This window comes from Blennius ocellaris (assembly GCF_963422515.1).
Source record: "Blennius ocellaris genome assembly, chromosome: 13".
Taxonomy (NCBI): Eukaryota; Metazoa; Chordata; class Actinopteri; order Blenniiformes; family Blenniidae; genus Blennius; species Blennius ocellaris.
In genome coordinates this window covers 10,653,377-10,667,414 of record NC_137662.1, presented here as the reverse complement: position 1 = coordinate 10,667,414, position 14,038 = coordinate 10,653,377, and the positions used below count along the sequence as shown (strand labels likewise).

Genomic DNA, 14,038 nt, shown 5'->3' with positions numbered 1-14,038 from the left:
TATTCTATGTTATAATCATCATTATTTCGATTCACTTGTGCTCTTTATCTATGAGCACAAGTTCATTCCCAGTACACACGTTGATGTATTCACATGTTCTACAACACACTGTCAGGAGAGCATCATGTGTATACATGTATTACTCAAAGTTGTTCATCATTTTACAATATATTATAGTTAAGCTACTTTATGTATATATTTGACGCTGGTGGTCAATTTTGCCCATAGCAACAAATTGTGCACATTGGCTATCAAATAAGGACACACACACACACACACACACACACACACACACACACACACGCACACACACACACACACACACACACACACACACACATAATTATTGGTACTTATTAGTTTCACCTGATTACAAGTGCATTATTCAGGAACTGGTAAACACAGCAGCTTGAAGGTGGATTGTCGGAGTTTGCAGGAAGTCAGTGAACGCATCCCGGGGTAGCGTCAGCGTGTTGTGCCCTCATTCCTGCTCACATAAGTGAAATTCCTTTCACACAACAAAAGAATAATTTGCATGAAAACCTCGCTGCTTCCCAGTGATAGACTCATCTTCGCTCAAAACACAGCACGCGGGGACCATTATTTGGAGTTGCCGATGGCGCTTTGATCAACTTTGTAATTGCATGTTGTTTTTCATAAAGCATGCACGTAGAAGTGGTTTTGTCGGTCTGTGCATTGCAGACTCGATTCCCTTATTACACTCGTGAGGGGGAAAAACAGACGCTTCAGAGTGCAGAAGCAAAGCCGCAAGCTGAAGTTGGCACCAGTCATGTGTCACGTACGCAGTCGACAGGACTCCCCGGAGGAGGAGTCAAAGAGGGAAAAGTAATCTGATCAAGAAAGGATAGATTATACATACTTTAATAGCCATACATGATACAGACCCAGTTGGGATTGTTTGTAATGTAAATATTAACTTTATGGAGAAAAAAAATGTTTCGACTTTGGAAACAGACCGTTCTCACCCCCCACCCCGACACTTAACAAAGTCCAGTGCAGAAACACACCTAAGATTAATAAATGTATGATCTGTTCCAACCAAGCATGCACAACTCTTAATAATTCACAAAAATGTCACTGATGTGCAAAGATCCCCCCCCAAAAAACTAAACAAATTTAAAATTAATTAAAACGAATAAATTATGGCTTTGAAAAGCTGTATGTCGTCAATATTGAATATATAGTGATAATCAAAGGACAATACCTCAAGTACGACTTCATATCCCAGAATGCATTTCGCTTCAGTGTCTGATACGTCTGTAAACAGCGCAAAAGCCCCACAAGGAACAGCGTCCGCTTCAGTGCCTGTCAATAAAAAAAGTCTCGTAAACAAAATTCCACACTTAACAAACACATTGGCTTCCTTTAATGTGATTTATGTCTCTTTGCGTGGCTTTATTTTTAATTCTTATTCGAGCTGTTTTTTTCCCCAGTCTCATTTAGCCCAGACACGTGAATCCGCCTGATACATGTAGTCGGTGGCGTGCGGACGTGAGGCTAAAACAGTTAAAAAAAATCCTTCAACCGAGTTTAAATTCTGTTAAAATAATCCCACACGGCATCTAATATGAATAAACGACAAGGTAAGTGCAGGTTTTTGGACGCGCTTCAGAAAACCAAGCAGATTGTATAGTTGTGAACATCCAGAGGGGAGAACTGACCTTACCGTGTCTCTAATATGAAAGCTGCCCCGCAGAATAACAGTTAAAACTACTGGGGGGAAGAAAACGATTTTTTGACTCTTTAAATGTCTATTTTGTCATGGACTGTTTGCCAAGATCTCGTTACTCTATGTAAAATCCAGTTGCGATCAGTGGATGCACATTTCCGTCAGTAAGACACTTCTTCCATCAGTTAACTCAAACTGATCTGAATCATACAGTTGATCAAAATAGTCTTTGTTGGGCCATACATTGTCCACATCTTGCTTTTGCAGTGGTGTCAAACGTGGAGCCTAAACCAGTACAGTGCGATGCAATGTGGAAAATTGCAAAATACCTGGGCACTCTGTATCAATACTAGAACATTTAAACCTTAAGGATTTAGTTAATCTAATGTATTCTATGATTTACCACGGCAAACGATTCAATAGTTCTATAAGTCACAGCACAACACCCTGTTAAATGCCTTTTATATAAAATAAAATATTTTCAAAAGTGTTTGACTCACCAAAATCTTACGTTCTACAATAACTATACGAGCATGAAATCCATACTGTGATGATGAATTGATGAAAATTGAAGGCCGCAGAAATCTTTCTACCTGACAAATGACAGGCTTTTGTTAACATGAGTTTGGGGAGGGTCATTCTGGTAAAGATACTAAAATTTAAATTTTTCTCAAATACATTTCAGGTTCATTATAACGTTTATAGAAAGCGCACCAAATGGGAAGGCTTTTAAAATGTATACTGCTGCTTTATTATGGAGTTGTTGGGTTATGCCTTGAGATGAATGTGTTGTATTTGGTGCTATTCAAACAAAATGTAATTTGATTGAATTATTCCCACATCAATGCGCCAAAGGGAAGAATCTGGTGATGTCTATATTTATAGGATAATTCTGGTGTAATTCTACAGGTTTGATCAAATTGACATCAAATTAACTAAAATGTTTCAGTGTTTTCTTATTATACAGTCTGTCTTCTGAATAAGTCCTTTTCCTGTAAAGTGCAGGCGTCACTGAACTCTTTCTGGGTTGTGTCAGGTGAAACATGTTCACGGAAAAATGCGGGCTCAGCGCGGAAGCTCGATGCCGATACCAACCAGTCCTCATCCATCGTTGCTGCATTCAAAGGTAACTGCGGCCGATGCGTATTGAGCTCTTCTTCTCCATGGTTGATTTTGTAGTTTTTACTGAAGACTTAAACACCGATTTTGAAAGGTGGATTTTTTTATTTCTCTCCCAAGTTTTCCAGCAGGAGCTCGACACCAAGCACGACAAGCATGAACATCTGGTTAAGATCAGCCGAGACATCACCATCGAAAGCAAGAGGACTATTTTTCTTCTGCATAGAGTGGCCACGTATGTCTTTTTCTTTAGTGAAGTACACCATTATCCCCCAGTATCCATGCATACTACTGCCATGTGATGCTTAACATTAAAAGATGAACAGCTTGAATTCAGTTTTAATGAACCAAATAAAAAAAAGGGGGGGGGGGGGGGTTCATCATAAGATGAAGATATCTGCTTGAACGTCTCACATCTGCTGTCTCTGGGTCTGCAGTGTACCAAATGCAGAGAGTATTCTGAACGAAGCAGAGGTGAAGTTGGATGCAGTCAGACAGAAGATTGGTCAGATCGCTGAAGCGCTGAGAGGAGAAGACATTTATCAGTTTCACAGAGCATTCACTGCAGGTGAGTAAGACGAATAACAAGAAATCATCCGTCTTTCTCACACTATCCAATGTACAATGTTGGGTTTTGTAGCTGGTTGAATCTAACGATGGGCAGAAAGCAACAACAGTAACATCCAGGACTGCAGGGCTGGTAACCACACCGATAGACAGGCGCGTACACATTTACATCTATGGTCAATAATTGACCCAACAAGTGCCTGTTTGTATTGTTGGAGAAAGCAAAGGTACACACACGTGCAGGGAGAGAATGCAAACTCCACACAGAAAGTCTCTAAGGTATAGTTTTAACCTGGGTCTGCAAGGCCCAAACCAACTTTTTCTTTTCTGAGCTTTATTCTTACAATGTCACTGCGGAGTGTGAGGCAGAAAACCTCTGTTTGAAAGCTTAATGAGAATTTATAAGGACTCTCAAAGACAACAGTACTACCCTTCACATTTTCAGAAATATCAGGACTTTAAAGAAAGTTGGCTTTAATACACCAATATAGCAAAAAAATAAAATTAAATTCAGCATATAGCAGAATCATAATTTTTCTCATCAAGAAAGTTGAGTGTTTTGAAGGAAAAAAATTGAAAAATAAAGATAAGGAAGGATGTTTGTCAGAGACACTCATAATTCTACATTTGTGTCATGGTTTCATCTGCAGCCATGATCAATTATATGATACTAATCCTTTCATTTGGCCATGGCAATGCACATCAACCGGTCAACGTTCCTGGAAATTTCCCTTGTCCACATGAATGATTCAGAGTCCACACTCCTCCAACTGAACGTGATCGCTCTCGTAACCCAGAGGAACTTTATACTGTTTCTGAGCTTTGCAAAAGAGATTTTGGGATATATTCCAAGCAAACGCATAGTTCATAGTTTGCATTATAGGGTATCTTGCCATGAAACATGTCTGAAACATTTGATGACCTTTTTCCAAAAGCGTCGGACTGTATCCCATTCTCATCGACGCTGGAATAAGGTACCTCTTCCTTTACGCATTTCTTGCCTACCCTCAGGGTGCTGGCAGATGTCGGGTGGAGTTTAACAGGAGGTAACAAATGTAGTTAATGTTTATGCGCATGCAGTTTCACTGGTGAAACCTAAGTGCCATTGAAAGCCGTTATGTGTACAAGGTTGGAATTTGCATCCCGGCCTGACTGCGGTGCCACCTTCCTGTTTCAGACGCATACATAGCGATCATTGATTTAAGGAATACGAACGAACACAGAAGTTACTGCAAGAAAGTTGGAAGAATGGGCAGGTTGATGCGTCCAACAAATCCCGCTGTTTTCGTAGTTCACATATTTATTAAATCGGTGTGTGAGGAGCATGACCTTGATCCAGGCCTGGATATGACCGACACGCCCTCCGATAAAGTTGTTTTCCAACTAGCATCACTAGATTTTGTTAGCGTAGCCATAATGTCTGCAGTTTGAAAGAAAAACATTACTGGGAGTGAGTCTGAGCTGTTATCTACCAGCTGGGGAAGTCATTTTTAGATTGTGGTCACTCAGGAATCACTGCTGCATCCTCCGCGACGTGACCAATGGCAGTTCCCACCAATTAGACCTTTCTTTTTCTTTTCTTTTTTCACCCCCTTTTTTTTATCATCTTTATTAGATTACGACCGGGCTCACTGCATGGGCTCTATAGATAATCTCTGTCGGACGAGACATCCCCGGGCGTGTATAATGGATAATGGGTCTGCCTTTTTATATAAGACCCATGAAGGATATTGAGGGCTGGATCTAAACTTAATTTGAACTGATAACAGGGTAGTGCAGCACTTTGATAAGCTTGTTAGCTTGTTGGCTAGCGGCTGAAAGGCAGTGCATGGACAGCACTCCCAGGGAGATTTCTCCCATATTGCACCTGCAGTCCACTGCTCTGAGGTCAGACATTGGGCTCAATTCTTATTTAATTCTCAGTTTTCTTTAATTAGCTTTTCAAAGCAGCAACGTACACAATGTAAGCAACAGTGAGGGTTTTTGCCAATCAGATATATACAGTATATATACATACACGTGTGTGTGTGTGTGTGTGTGTGTGTGTGTGTGTGTGTGTGTGTGTGTGTGTGTGTGTGTGTGTGTGTGTGTGTGTGTGTGTGTGTGTGTGTGTGTGTGTGTGTGTACATACACACAGCACCTGACTTCTCCAACTACTGTACTGCCATTTTTCTAAGCGTCGCTGACCAAAGGTAACGGTTGCTTTTAGTGTAAATAGCACGCATAGCACCTGGCAGCAAACACAGGAACTGAACTCCTGCCTGCATCAAAGCCCGTGTAACCTTTTCATGTCGTATTTTGTCCACCTCCGGTTGTGCCGTCTTCTCGCTGACCCACTTTCACAGCTGTGAAAAGGTTTAACAAAATTACAGAATTAAAGGCTGAAAACTTGGCCACTTTTCTAAACCAGGAGGTTAACTAAGCTTAAGGAACTATTTTGAGGAGGGATTTCAAGATTTAAACAGAAATTAATAGTTAATTTCAATCGATTGCCTTTATTAGGCCAACTGAACATAATGAGGCTAATGTCAAATTACAGGCATTTAATGCCATATGCCAGGAAGGAATGCTGCTGTAAAGGCACAGTAAAACTTTAGTAATGCTTTTGTTCACAGCGTGGCAGTAGTGAGTCAGTACTGCGTGCAACACCTGGTGGTAGAAAGTAATATTGCAAGCCAAACTGGACTGTTGTTAGCAGATTTTCTTTTTATCTTTGCAGATTTCTCTTCAAATTTCAGCATTTCTTCCCCCTTTTAAAACAGCACCTATTATACTTTTATAGGCCTGGTGAAAATATGTCTGAGAGCGACTGGACTGTTGCATATTTCTGGCTATGTTCTCGATATGGACAGTGTTTTAAGTTGCTCATCAGCTGGATGTGCATTATATAATCCCCTCATTTTGCTGAAGTTGGTGCAGATGAGACGCTGGATGCGGGTTTAGTGAAAGAAAACTTGGACGCAGTGTTCGACATTAAATGTGTTTGACAGTTTTTTGTTTTTTTTTGTAATTTGAAGGGGAGCAGAATATTTCAGAGAGGATGTGAACTGCATACAAGCCTGGCATAAGACAAATGTAACTATTTTGGAATTGTAAATATAGAAAAGCTACATTAACAAACTTTAAATGAATGAAACATTTGATGGCTGATGACTCTCCTTAAAAGTCAAGGTCAAATGTTGTCATTCATTAGTGACCGGCTTAAGACTGAGGTTGCTTGTGGATGCGTTGTGATTTCAGAGACTCCAGCAGTAAAGTAGCACTTCTTCTCTTCTCCTCCTGCTCATCGTGTCACTACTTGGTCCCTCTGTCTTTGACCCTTGTTAATGCTGGCGCTGAGGACTAAAATCCTATTAAAAGCAGTGAGAGTTTCGCCAAGTGGAGCTGAAGCACATCCTCCTCTCGTCCTGCAGGCTCTGTGCAGCATGTTGTGGTTAGCTGCGGGGAGATAGACGGCCTTTTGAAGTTCAATTGCCGCTCCGAAAGTAAACTTCAGACACAAAGTCTTCCGTCCTGTGATTATTTGATTGTTGTTTCCTCGGGGCTGGAAAACAAATAAGGGGTCATCTCGGCGAGCTCCCAGAAAAATGAGCACTGTTTTATCAAAAGACAGAAACAGGAAACAGGTTTTATTTGACTCTTTATCTCTATCTGGGATCCATTCTGTGCAGATACCATGTAGTGTTTACACACCACATGCAGAGTTGACCTTCTTTTTAGCCACAGAGTTCGGGTTTTTGGTGAATTAAAAACAAATGCAACATTCACAGGGGCTCGCTGGCTATGTCTGAATGTCTCATTGTATTGTGTTTTAATCTAATTATATGCATTAGGAATTCAGGAATATGTGGAGGCCGTCTCTTTCCTGCACTACATCCGCCACCGCAGCCTTATCAGCCTGGAGGAGATCAACGCCAGGCTGGTGTTCATGAGAACAGAGAGCGAAGACCCTGAGGTAAATTTAAAGAAGACTCTGCGGTTAGGCTGTTTATTATCTCATGAGACAAAGTTGTCTTTATCGCTCATGAGTTTGATGGTCTCTCACATGTTTGCGTACGTTAACCATACAACTTTAGCCAGCAGGTGTTTGACATATAATCTACAGCCTTAAACAACAGGAAAGAGAGAGGCTTCAGTCTTCTTACGCCAAAAAGTAAAGTCCAGTTCCAAAATGTGTCTTTTCAGATGTATGTTAATTGTCTTCTTTCCTCCAAGGCATAAAGGTAGCATTGGGTCCTGCGGGATTCAGCAACATTATGTTATTATGGAGTTTTCCCCCACTCTTACACACTCTATTTTTTTTCCCCAAAGTCGATGATTGCCTGTCGAGGCTGAGTATTTTGCTGTAGAAGCATCACACTGCTCCAGAAAATCTGAGCTTTGCTTCTCTGTGTCCCACTGTTCTCATCATGAATCTGTGCAAAGCGCTTCTCCGTACTGAACTGTGGTCACAAAGTATATGTGAATGTGCATTCAGGTATGAGTAAGCGAATGGCGGCTGCTGTCAAAGGTGTCTTGATCTTGTTTGAGTGTACTCTCACTTAAAGTCAGTCGTCACACTTGTTTAATGGCATTGAGAGTTCGGTCAGAGTGAAGCCGTCCTCCGAATCCTCGAATCACCTTCATCTGTGCCAAATCTTAGAGAACAAACCATAAATGTATTTTGGGAACTTTTCAGTTTTATTCTTGCGTTTTCCTCCCAGGACTCTGCTGAGGCGCTGCCCGCTGGGGCTCAGGTTGTCACCTTCCACGTGACGCCGGCCGACTACCTGCTGGGTGTGGCCGACCTGACGGGGGAGCTGATGAGGATGTGCATCAGCAGCGTGGGCAACGGCGACATCGACACGCCCTTCCAGCTGAGCCAGTTCCTGCGGCAGATCCACGACGGCTTCTCCTACATCGGCAACACGGGCCCGTACGAGGTGTCCAAGAAGCTGCACACGCTGCGGCAGAGCCTGGCCAAAGTGGAGGACGCCTGCTACACCCTGCGCGTGCGCGGCTCCGAGATCCCCAAACACATGCTGGCCGACGTGTTCTCCAGTCGGACCACGCTCATGGACCCCGAGGAAGGAGTGGTTTAACCCCGCACAGCCTCAGTTACTCTGTTGATGTCTCGCCCTGGTGTCATTGTCCACTTTGGGTTTGTTCCTTTGTGATGTTCGTGTGCGTTTTTAATGGCGTTTCACAGATGTTTCATACGTTTCCTGAGTCGCGTGTTAATTTTGTCTTTATTGCTACAATAACAGCAGTCTCACAATAGACAATGGCCTTTTTTCTTTCTTTGATAAAGATCTGATGACTTCAGTCGTTTTGCATGAATAAAGGTTCCGTTCCAAATATGCCATGCTCTCCCTGTTTTTTAAGCTGCTTTGATAATGTGTGTGTGTGTGTGTTTATTTTATGTTCTCTCTCTCTCTGCCCTCCGCTCCCTCTATCACACGCAGATAATCTAAGGTGCAGTCATTGGCCGCCTGCACTCGCCGCATTCTGTGCGGAGGAGGAACACGCGACCTTTGTACATTGCACGTCCCTATTCTCTGGCAGACACGCCACACGCACGCAAACGGGCCTTTACCTCGTCATTCTGCCCTCTTTAAACAGCCCTCACCCCACTGTGGTGACGTAGACTCGAAGTACGGTTCAGAGCCAGCGGAGGAATACAGGTGGTGGTATCATCTTGCTGTTTATGCTGGTGTTTAGTCTCCTCGTGGTCTCAAACATCTCAGTACCCTCTGTACTGTGTCTGGGTGGCCACAAAGTAATCACTGCCTCGCCTGTTATCAATAATAAGATGTATAACAAGATTAATAACAAGATATCTTAACATCTTAAGTTGCAAAGCTGCTTTTCACACAACTTAAAGCACTTAGTATAAGTATTTCATCTTTTTGCATGAATATGCGATGTGATAAAAGGGGACACGTCAAGCAAACAATCATTTTAGTGTTCTTGATGCTGCAACAGACGAGTTTATTAATGTATTTCAAGTCTGCCACCTTCTGGTCAGTGTCCGAACTACACAAGTCTTTTAAGAGGATGGGCAGTCCATTTTATAAATTTGAAACTGCAGTTCATGCATTCCTAATGAAAAGCAATATCTTACTTGTTTTTGATGTTTTCATTTCTTCTTCATTTCATGTTTAAATGTGCTGCTATGATGGAGACAAGTCATGAACACGAGAAAAAACATGTAAACTCACAGAAAGCCTCCCACCTGGGGTCAAACCTGGGATTTTTCTTGTGAGAGCATTAACCAATACCCCTGCAGTCACGTTCCCAATTTTTTTTCTCCTGTCCTTTAAAATATATATACTTGCATATCTGTTGTCTACTTCACAGACTTCAGCAGGAAAGTCATAAATAAGCACTAACCACTGCATTGAAAGTACATATGGACTTAATTTTACGACAGCAATAACATCTCATTGATGTCATTGAGGCCGGCCAGGAGCAGCCAAAGGCTCATATATGGCCTGCAGGGCTGTAGCTATACCATTGAGGTATTTTCCAACGTGTACATTATGGAATTGAAAATAGTTCAAACAATGCTTTGGAACTGGGTGGATTTATGAGTGTATTCACACACACATATTCACAACAAATACTGAAATCAGTTGTTTTAAATATTAAAATTTTAATTGAATTTTGGTCTTCATTGCAGTCGCTACTTGTGATAATGAGTGGTGGACCTCAGTATTTCTGAAACTCTGCCTACAGCCCTGGGTGGCCTGTAAGCACTATGGTGTGCCTCTTGTGCCTTGATTTGAACATTTATGACCTGAAGGGTCATTTTTGCCCCCATCCCACTCTAAAGAAACGAGCCAACAGACCAAACACATTCACAGCCAGTCAATGTTGAAACAGAATAATAAGAGAAAACCAACCCAATCACAATGACAACATGCAAAGGTCAAGCAAAGAGGCCTCACTGTGATGTGAGAGTGCAAACCATTACACCTTAGTGCAATTTTGCAGCAGTATGAACTCCATTTATTGAAAAGAAAAACTTAAATAGATCATACAAATAGACACATAGGTTGATTATTAAAATATTAACATAAAATACATGTTTTTGGCCTATGGTTTGAAAGTACCAAGGTAAAACCTTGCACAGGGAGAACATGCAAACTCCACACAGGAAGGTCTCCAAAATCCAACTGTAAGTTGACTTGAGCAGGTTCAAGCAGAGCAGTAAATGAAATCTATGTCAAGTCTGACATCTGCTGTTGAAAGCACAGTACAATCTGCAGCTACAGTAAATATAAAATGCAAATATAAAATAGTTGTTGTACAAAATGTATTAATCTGTGACAGACTTATTTTGGGAACCAGTCTGCTGATTTATTTCATGATGACAAATTGACATTTACTATTACTTTTATTTGGATTAAGGCATGCCGGCAACTTGCAAATTCAGACATGATGATGACCATGGTTGTAAGACTAGACTGACTTACAACCATTCATCCATTTTCTATAATCCTTTTATATTCAGATCAACATCATGCAGGCTGGAGCTTTCTGAAAAGGTAGAGAACGCACATTTGACAGGTCACTAGTTCATCACAAAGAGAAACTCGCCACAGACTCACTTTGATTCACCAGCCAGCATCAACTCGAGGACATCTTTGGACTGTCGGAGCACCAAAAAGAAATGCACATGGCGAACGTCCTAACTCTACAAAGAAAGGGAATCAAACCTCGATACTTTCACTGTGAGGGGAGAGTTCTAACCAGTACTCCATTTTATTACATCCAAAATATGTCGGGCATATAAATGTATTTATCATTTGTTTTTGTGCTTTAATTTAATTGTACATAGAATATCCAAATAGGTTTAAGGAATGTCCTGTCCTGTACAAAAACATGAAAAAAAAACTTGATAATGGCAGGTTCTTTCTAATTCCAGGTGGCCAGCATGACTTTCTAAATGACACAGTCTGGTGTCTCCTTTTAGCCTTAACCAGGTTATGTCAGTCTGCAGCAAGGCAATGCATTTAATCCCCTTTGTCCAATCAGTGTGGCACTAAACAGCTTCACTCTGCTGAACTGAGCTTTTTTTTTATTTTAATCAGTTCTGTCCATCAGCCCGCCATGTGGAGTGAAAGGAGCAATGGGATGTGTGGGAAGGAGGGTGAAAGCCCTCTGCTCTATGTGGGGTCTCGTTTTGTTCTTACAGATTCCCTCAGTGTGGAGACAAAGATGTACTTTTCTATGTATACTGAGATATGTTATGAGCAAGAAGGTGGAAGTACCACCTGGAATACTGCCGGCAAGCAGTATAGGGGACATAATGGTTAAAATTGCTGCAAAAGTGTCTCACAGCGGTATAGTGGTTCGCCTTCCTGTCTCACAACAAGATAGTTCCCAGTTTGAGTCCACGCTTGTGGCCTGTGTTGAGGTTGCATGTTCTCCCCGTGCATTTTTACTGGCTGCAAACATGAGTTTCAGGTTAATCTGTGATTCTAGATGTTCTATGGTTGTAAATGTGAGTGTGTGTTTGCCCTGTTATGGACTGGTGATCTATTCAGGGCGTTTCCTGCCTTCATCTTCACCCATAGTTGTCGATGGCCTCTCCTGCTGGTCCTGACGTGGATAAAATGTAGCAGACTTAATAGTGGTTTTCGTGTACCTTGTCATTTATCACTTTTCAGCCGTACTGAAAGTACTTTTATTTGTAACAGATTTAAGTAATGTAAGCTGAAAAGCGTATTTTTGTACAATTTCTGCCTCTGTTAAACCATGCAAAAACCACCATATTTTACATGTCTAAATGTAATTATTATATGCCTGGTGTGTTTCATATCTTGTGAAAACATGATCAATTGATTAAGATTTGTTTATTGTTTGGTGTATGTTTTTATTCTTATTGGGTAGATTGCATAAGTTCGTTCCAGCTACACAAGTCTCGACATTTTTGTTTTGCATTGTAGCTAATGAACTAAACTAAACTAAACTAAACTAAACTAAACTAAACTAAACTATTTGTTGCATTCTGCTGGATTATGTGAGTGGATTGACGATAGTGGAGCATTTTTTATCGAAGATTCCACGTTTCCTCCACGATCTGAATCAACTAATACTAATTGAGCCTGTTGCTGCCACGGGCTGTCTGCTGCGGCCGTGAGGCGGTCTGAAGGAGTCTGGAGTCAGATTCCTGAACACGTAGGAGCTGCTCACGTTGCTCCAACAGGACGCGCGGTGGCGGCGCAGCGGTGCGGTGCGGTGCGGCACGGCGCGGCGCGGCGCGGCGTGGGGGCGCAGCGACTAACGGATTTATGATCGACTGATCGACGAAGATACAAACAGACGTGTCTGGACTCTGACTTCCACCATCGCACTTCACCATCGGATTTCATTTTCTCCCAAAAAGAAACATGACACGAAGACAATACTTTCTCTCCCCACGGTGACTTCGTGCGTAAAGCCGCTCACTTGTTTGCCGCGGAGGAGACGCGTAAAAACTGTGACAACTGTGTCATGAGATGCTTGCCGAGGACGATAAAACTACAGACAAAAGCCGATTTCACACGATGCTTCATAAGGGAGGTAAAAAAAACAACAGACTCCAGTCTGGGCTCGGTTTTCCCACAACGGAAATGAGATCAGTCCCTTCGCTTGGCTCCGCTTCTTCTCAAACATGGTCGTTGTAAGTCCGACCAAAGCCGGGATCTGATACTGTTTGACTTTTGAAGACATTTTGATGAAGATGTTTGCGGGACTGATGGGACTGGACAGTCGCGGCAGCTCTCTGCTTCACTGCTGCGAAGTCACTGAAGGTAAGGAAGAGTTTTACAGTCGGTTGCTGTTCCCACATTAACCAGACCCTGATGTTGTGCAGGGCAGCTCTGGACATTCACCATGAGATTCCCATTACAGCGACCCAAAACACTAACCTACAGTAAATAATGGTCAACAGTAAAGGGTGCAGTCTCCACATGATCGTTTTCATTGTGCACACAGTGGTTGACTATTGTGAACTGTTCCAGCTCAACAAAGACATAATATCTGCTCTTAATCATCAAGTTTGGCTGTACTGACATGAACTCACAATATGATCTGAACCACCTCTAAAGTCTAAAAGTTAACAATCATCAGCTGGATAAATGATGAGATTCCGGTGATTAAAGGCTTGTTGGATACTTTTCCCCTCCAATAGCCATATCCCGGTATTAATGTATCTTATATTTATGTTCAGACAGGACAGGAGTCTGTTCTATGAAAGGCAAAGGGAGGCAGGGCAATTATAGTTGCATTGCACATTTATGCAACAAAGCAATGCAAAGCACTTTGCACCAACAAACACAAACAGAAAGGAAAATGGCTGAAAAATAACTGCAAAATTTAAAAACATCGAACGAGCTAAGCATTGGAATGTTAGAACAAAACGCAATAACAACAAAATGCAATACAAGACTGCTGAAAGTTCACAGAAAACAGGTATTCAGTCGGTTTTAAAGGGTTGAGTTGAAAATATCACAGTTTCTGGGAGTTTGCTCCAACTATTTGGTGCATAAAGACTAGAAGCAGTTTTGACATTGGGAAAAAAAAATCATGTTTGCCTGAAACATTTCGTGTTGTTGATCAAAAGTCATGTTTTGATGTTAATTCTCAGAGTGACTTGAAGCCCGGGTGCGAAGACCTACAAACTAGAGATGTTGA

At 41.8% G+C, this 14,038-nt stretch overlaps 2 protein-coding genes across 2 annotated transcripts in view; both read left to right on the top strand.

Moving 5' to 3' along the window:
* The first annotated feature begins 1,489 nt into the window (after positions 1-1,489).
* tsnax (translin-associated factor X) lies at positions 1,490-8,639 on the top strand. Its single transcript, XM_080507741.1, has 6 exons — positions 1,490-1,604; positions 2,727-2,816; positions 2,930-3,044; positions 3,247-3,377; positions 7,210-7,331; positions 8,080-8,639. Exons 1-6 carry the CDS (start codon positions 1,589-1,591, stop codon positions 8,455-8,457), a joined length of 852 nt encoding a protein of 283 aa, XP_080363867.1. The 5' UTR covers positions 1,490-1,588; the 3' UTR covers positions 8,458-8,639.
* Positions 8,640-12,580: 3,941 nt separating this feature from the next.
* Positions 12,581-14,038, top strand: part of disc1 (DISC1 scaffold protein) — a 48,726-nt gene continuing 47,268 nt past the window's right edge. Inside the window, exon 1 of the mRNA XM_080508115.1 lies at positions 12,581-13,155. Within this exon, the coding sequence (XP_080364241.1) occupies positions 13,080-13,155 (76 nt within the window). The 5' untranslated portion in view covers positions 12,581-13,079. The remainder of the gene's footprint in view (positions 13,156-14,038) is intronic.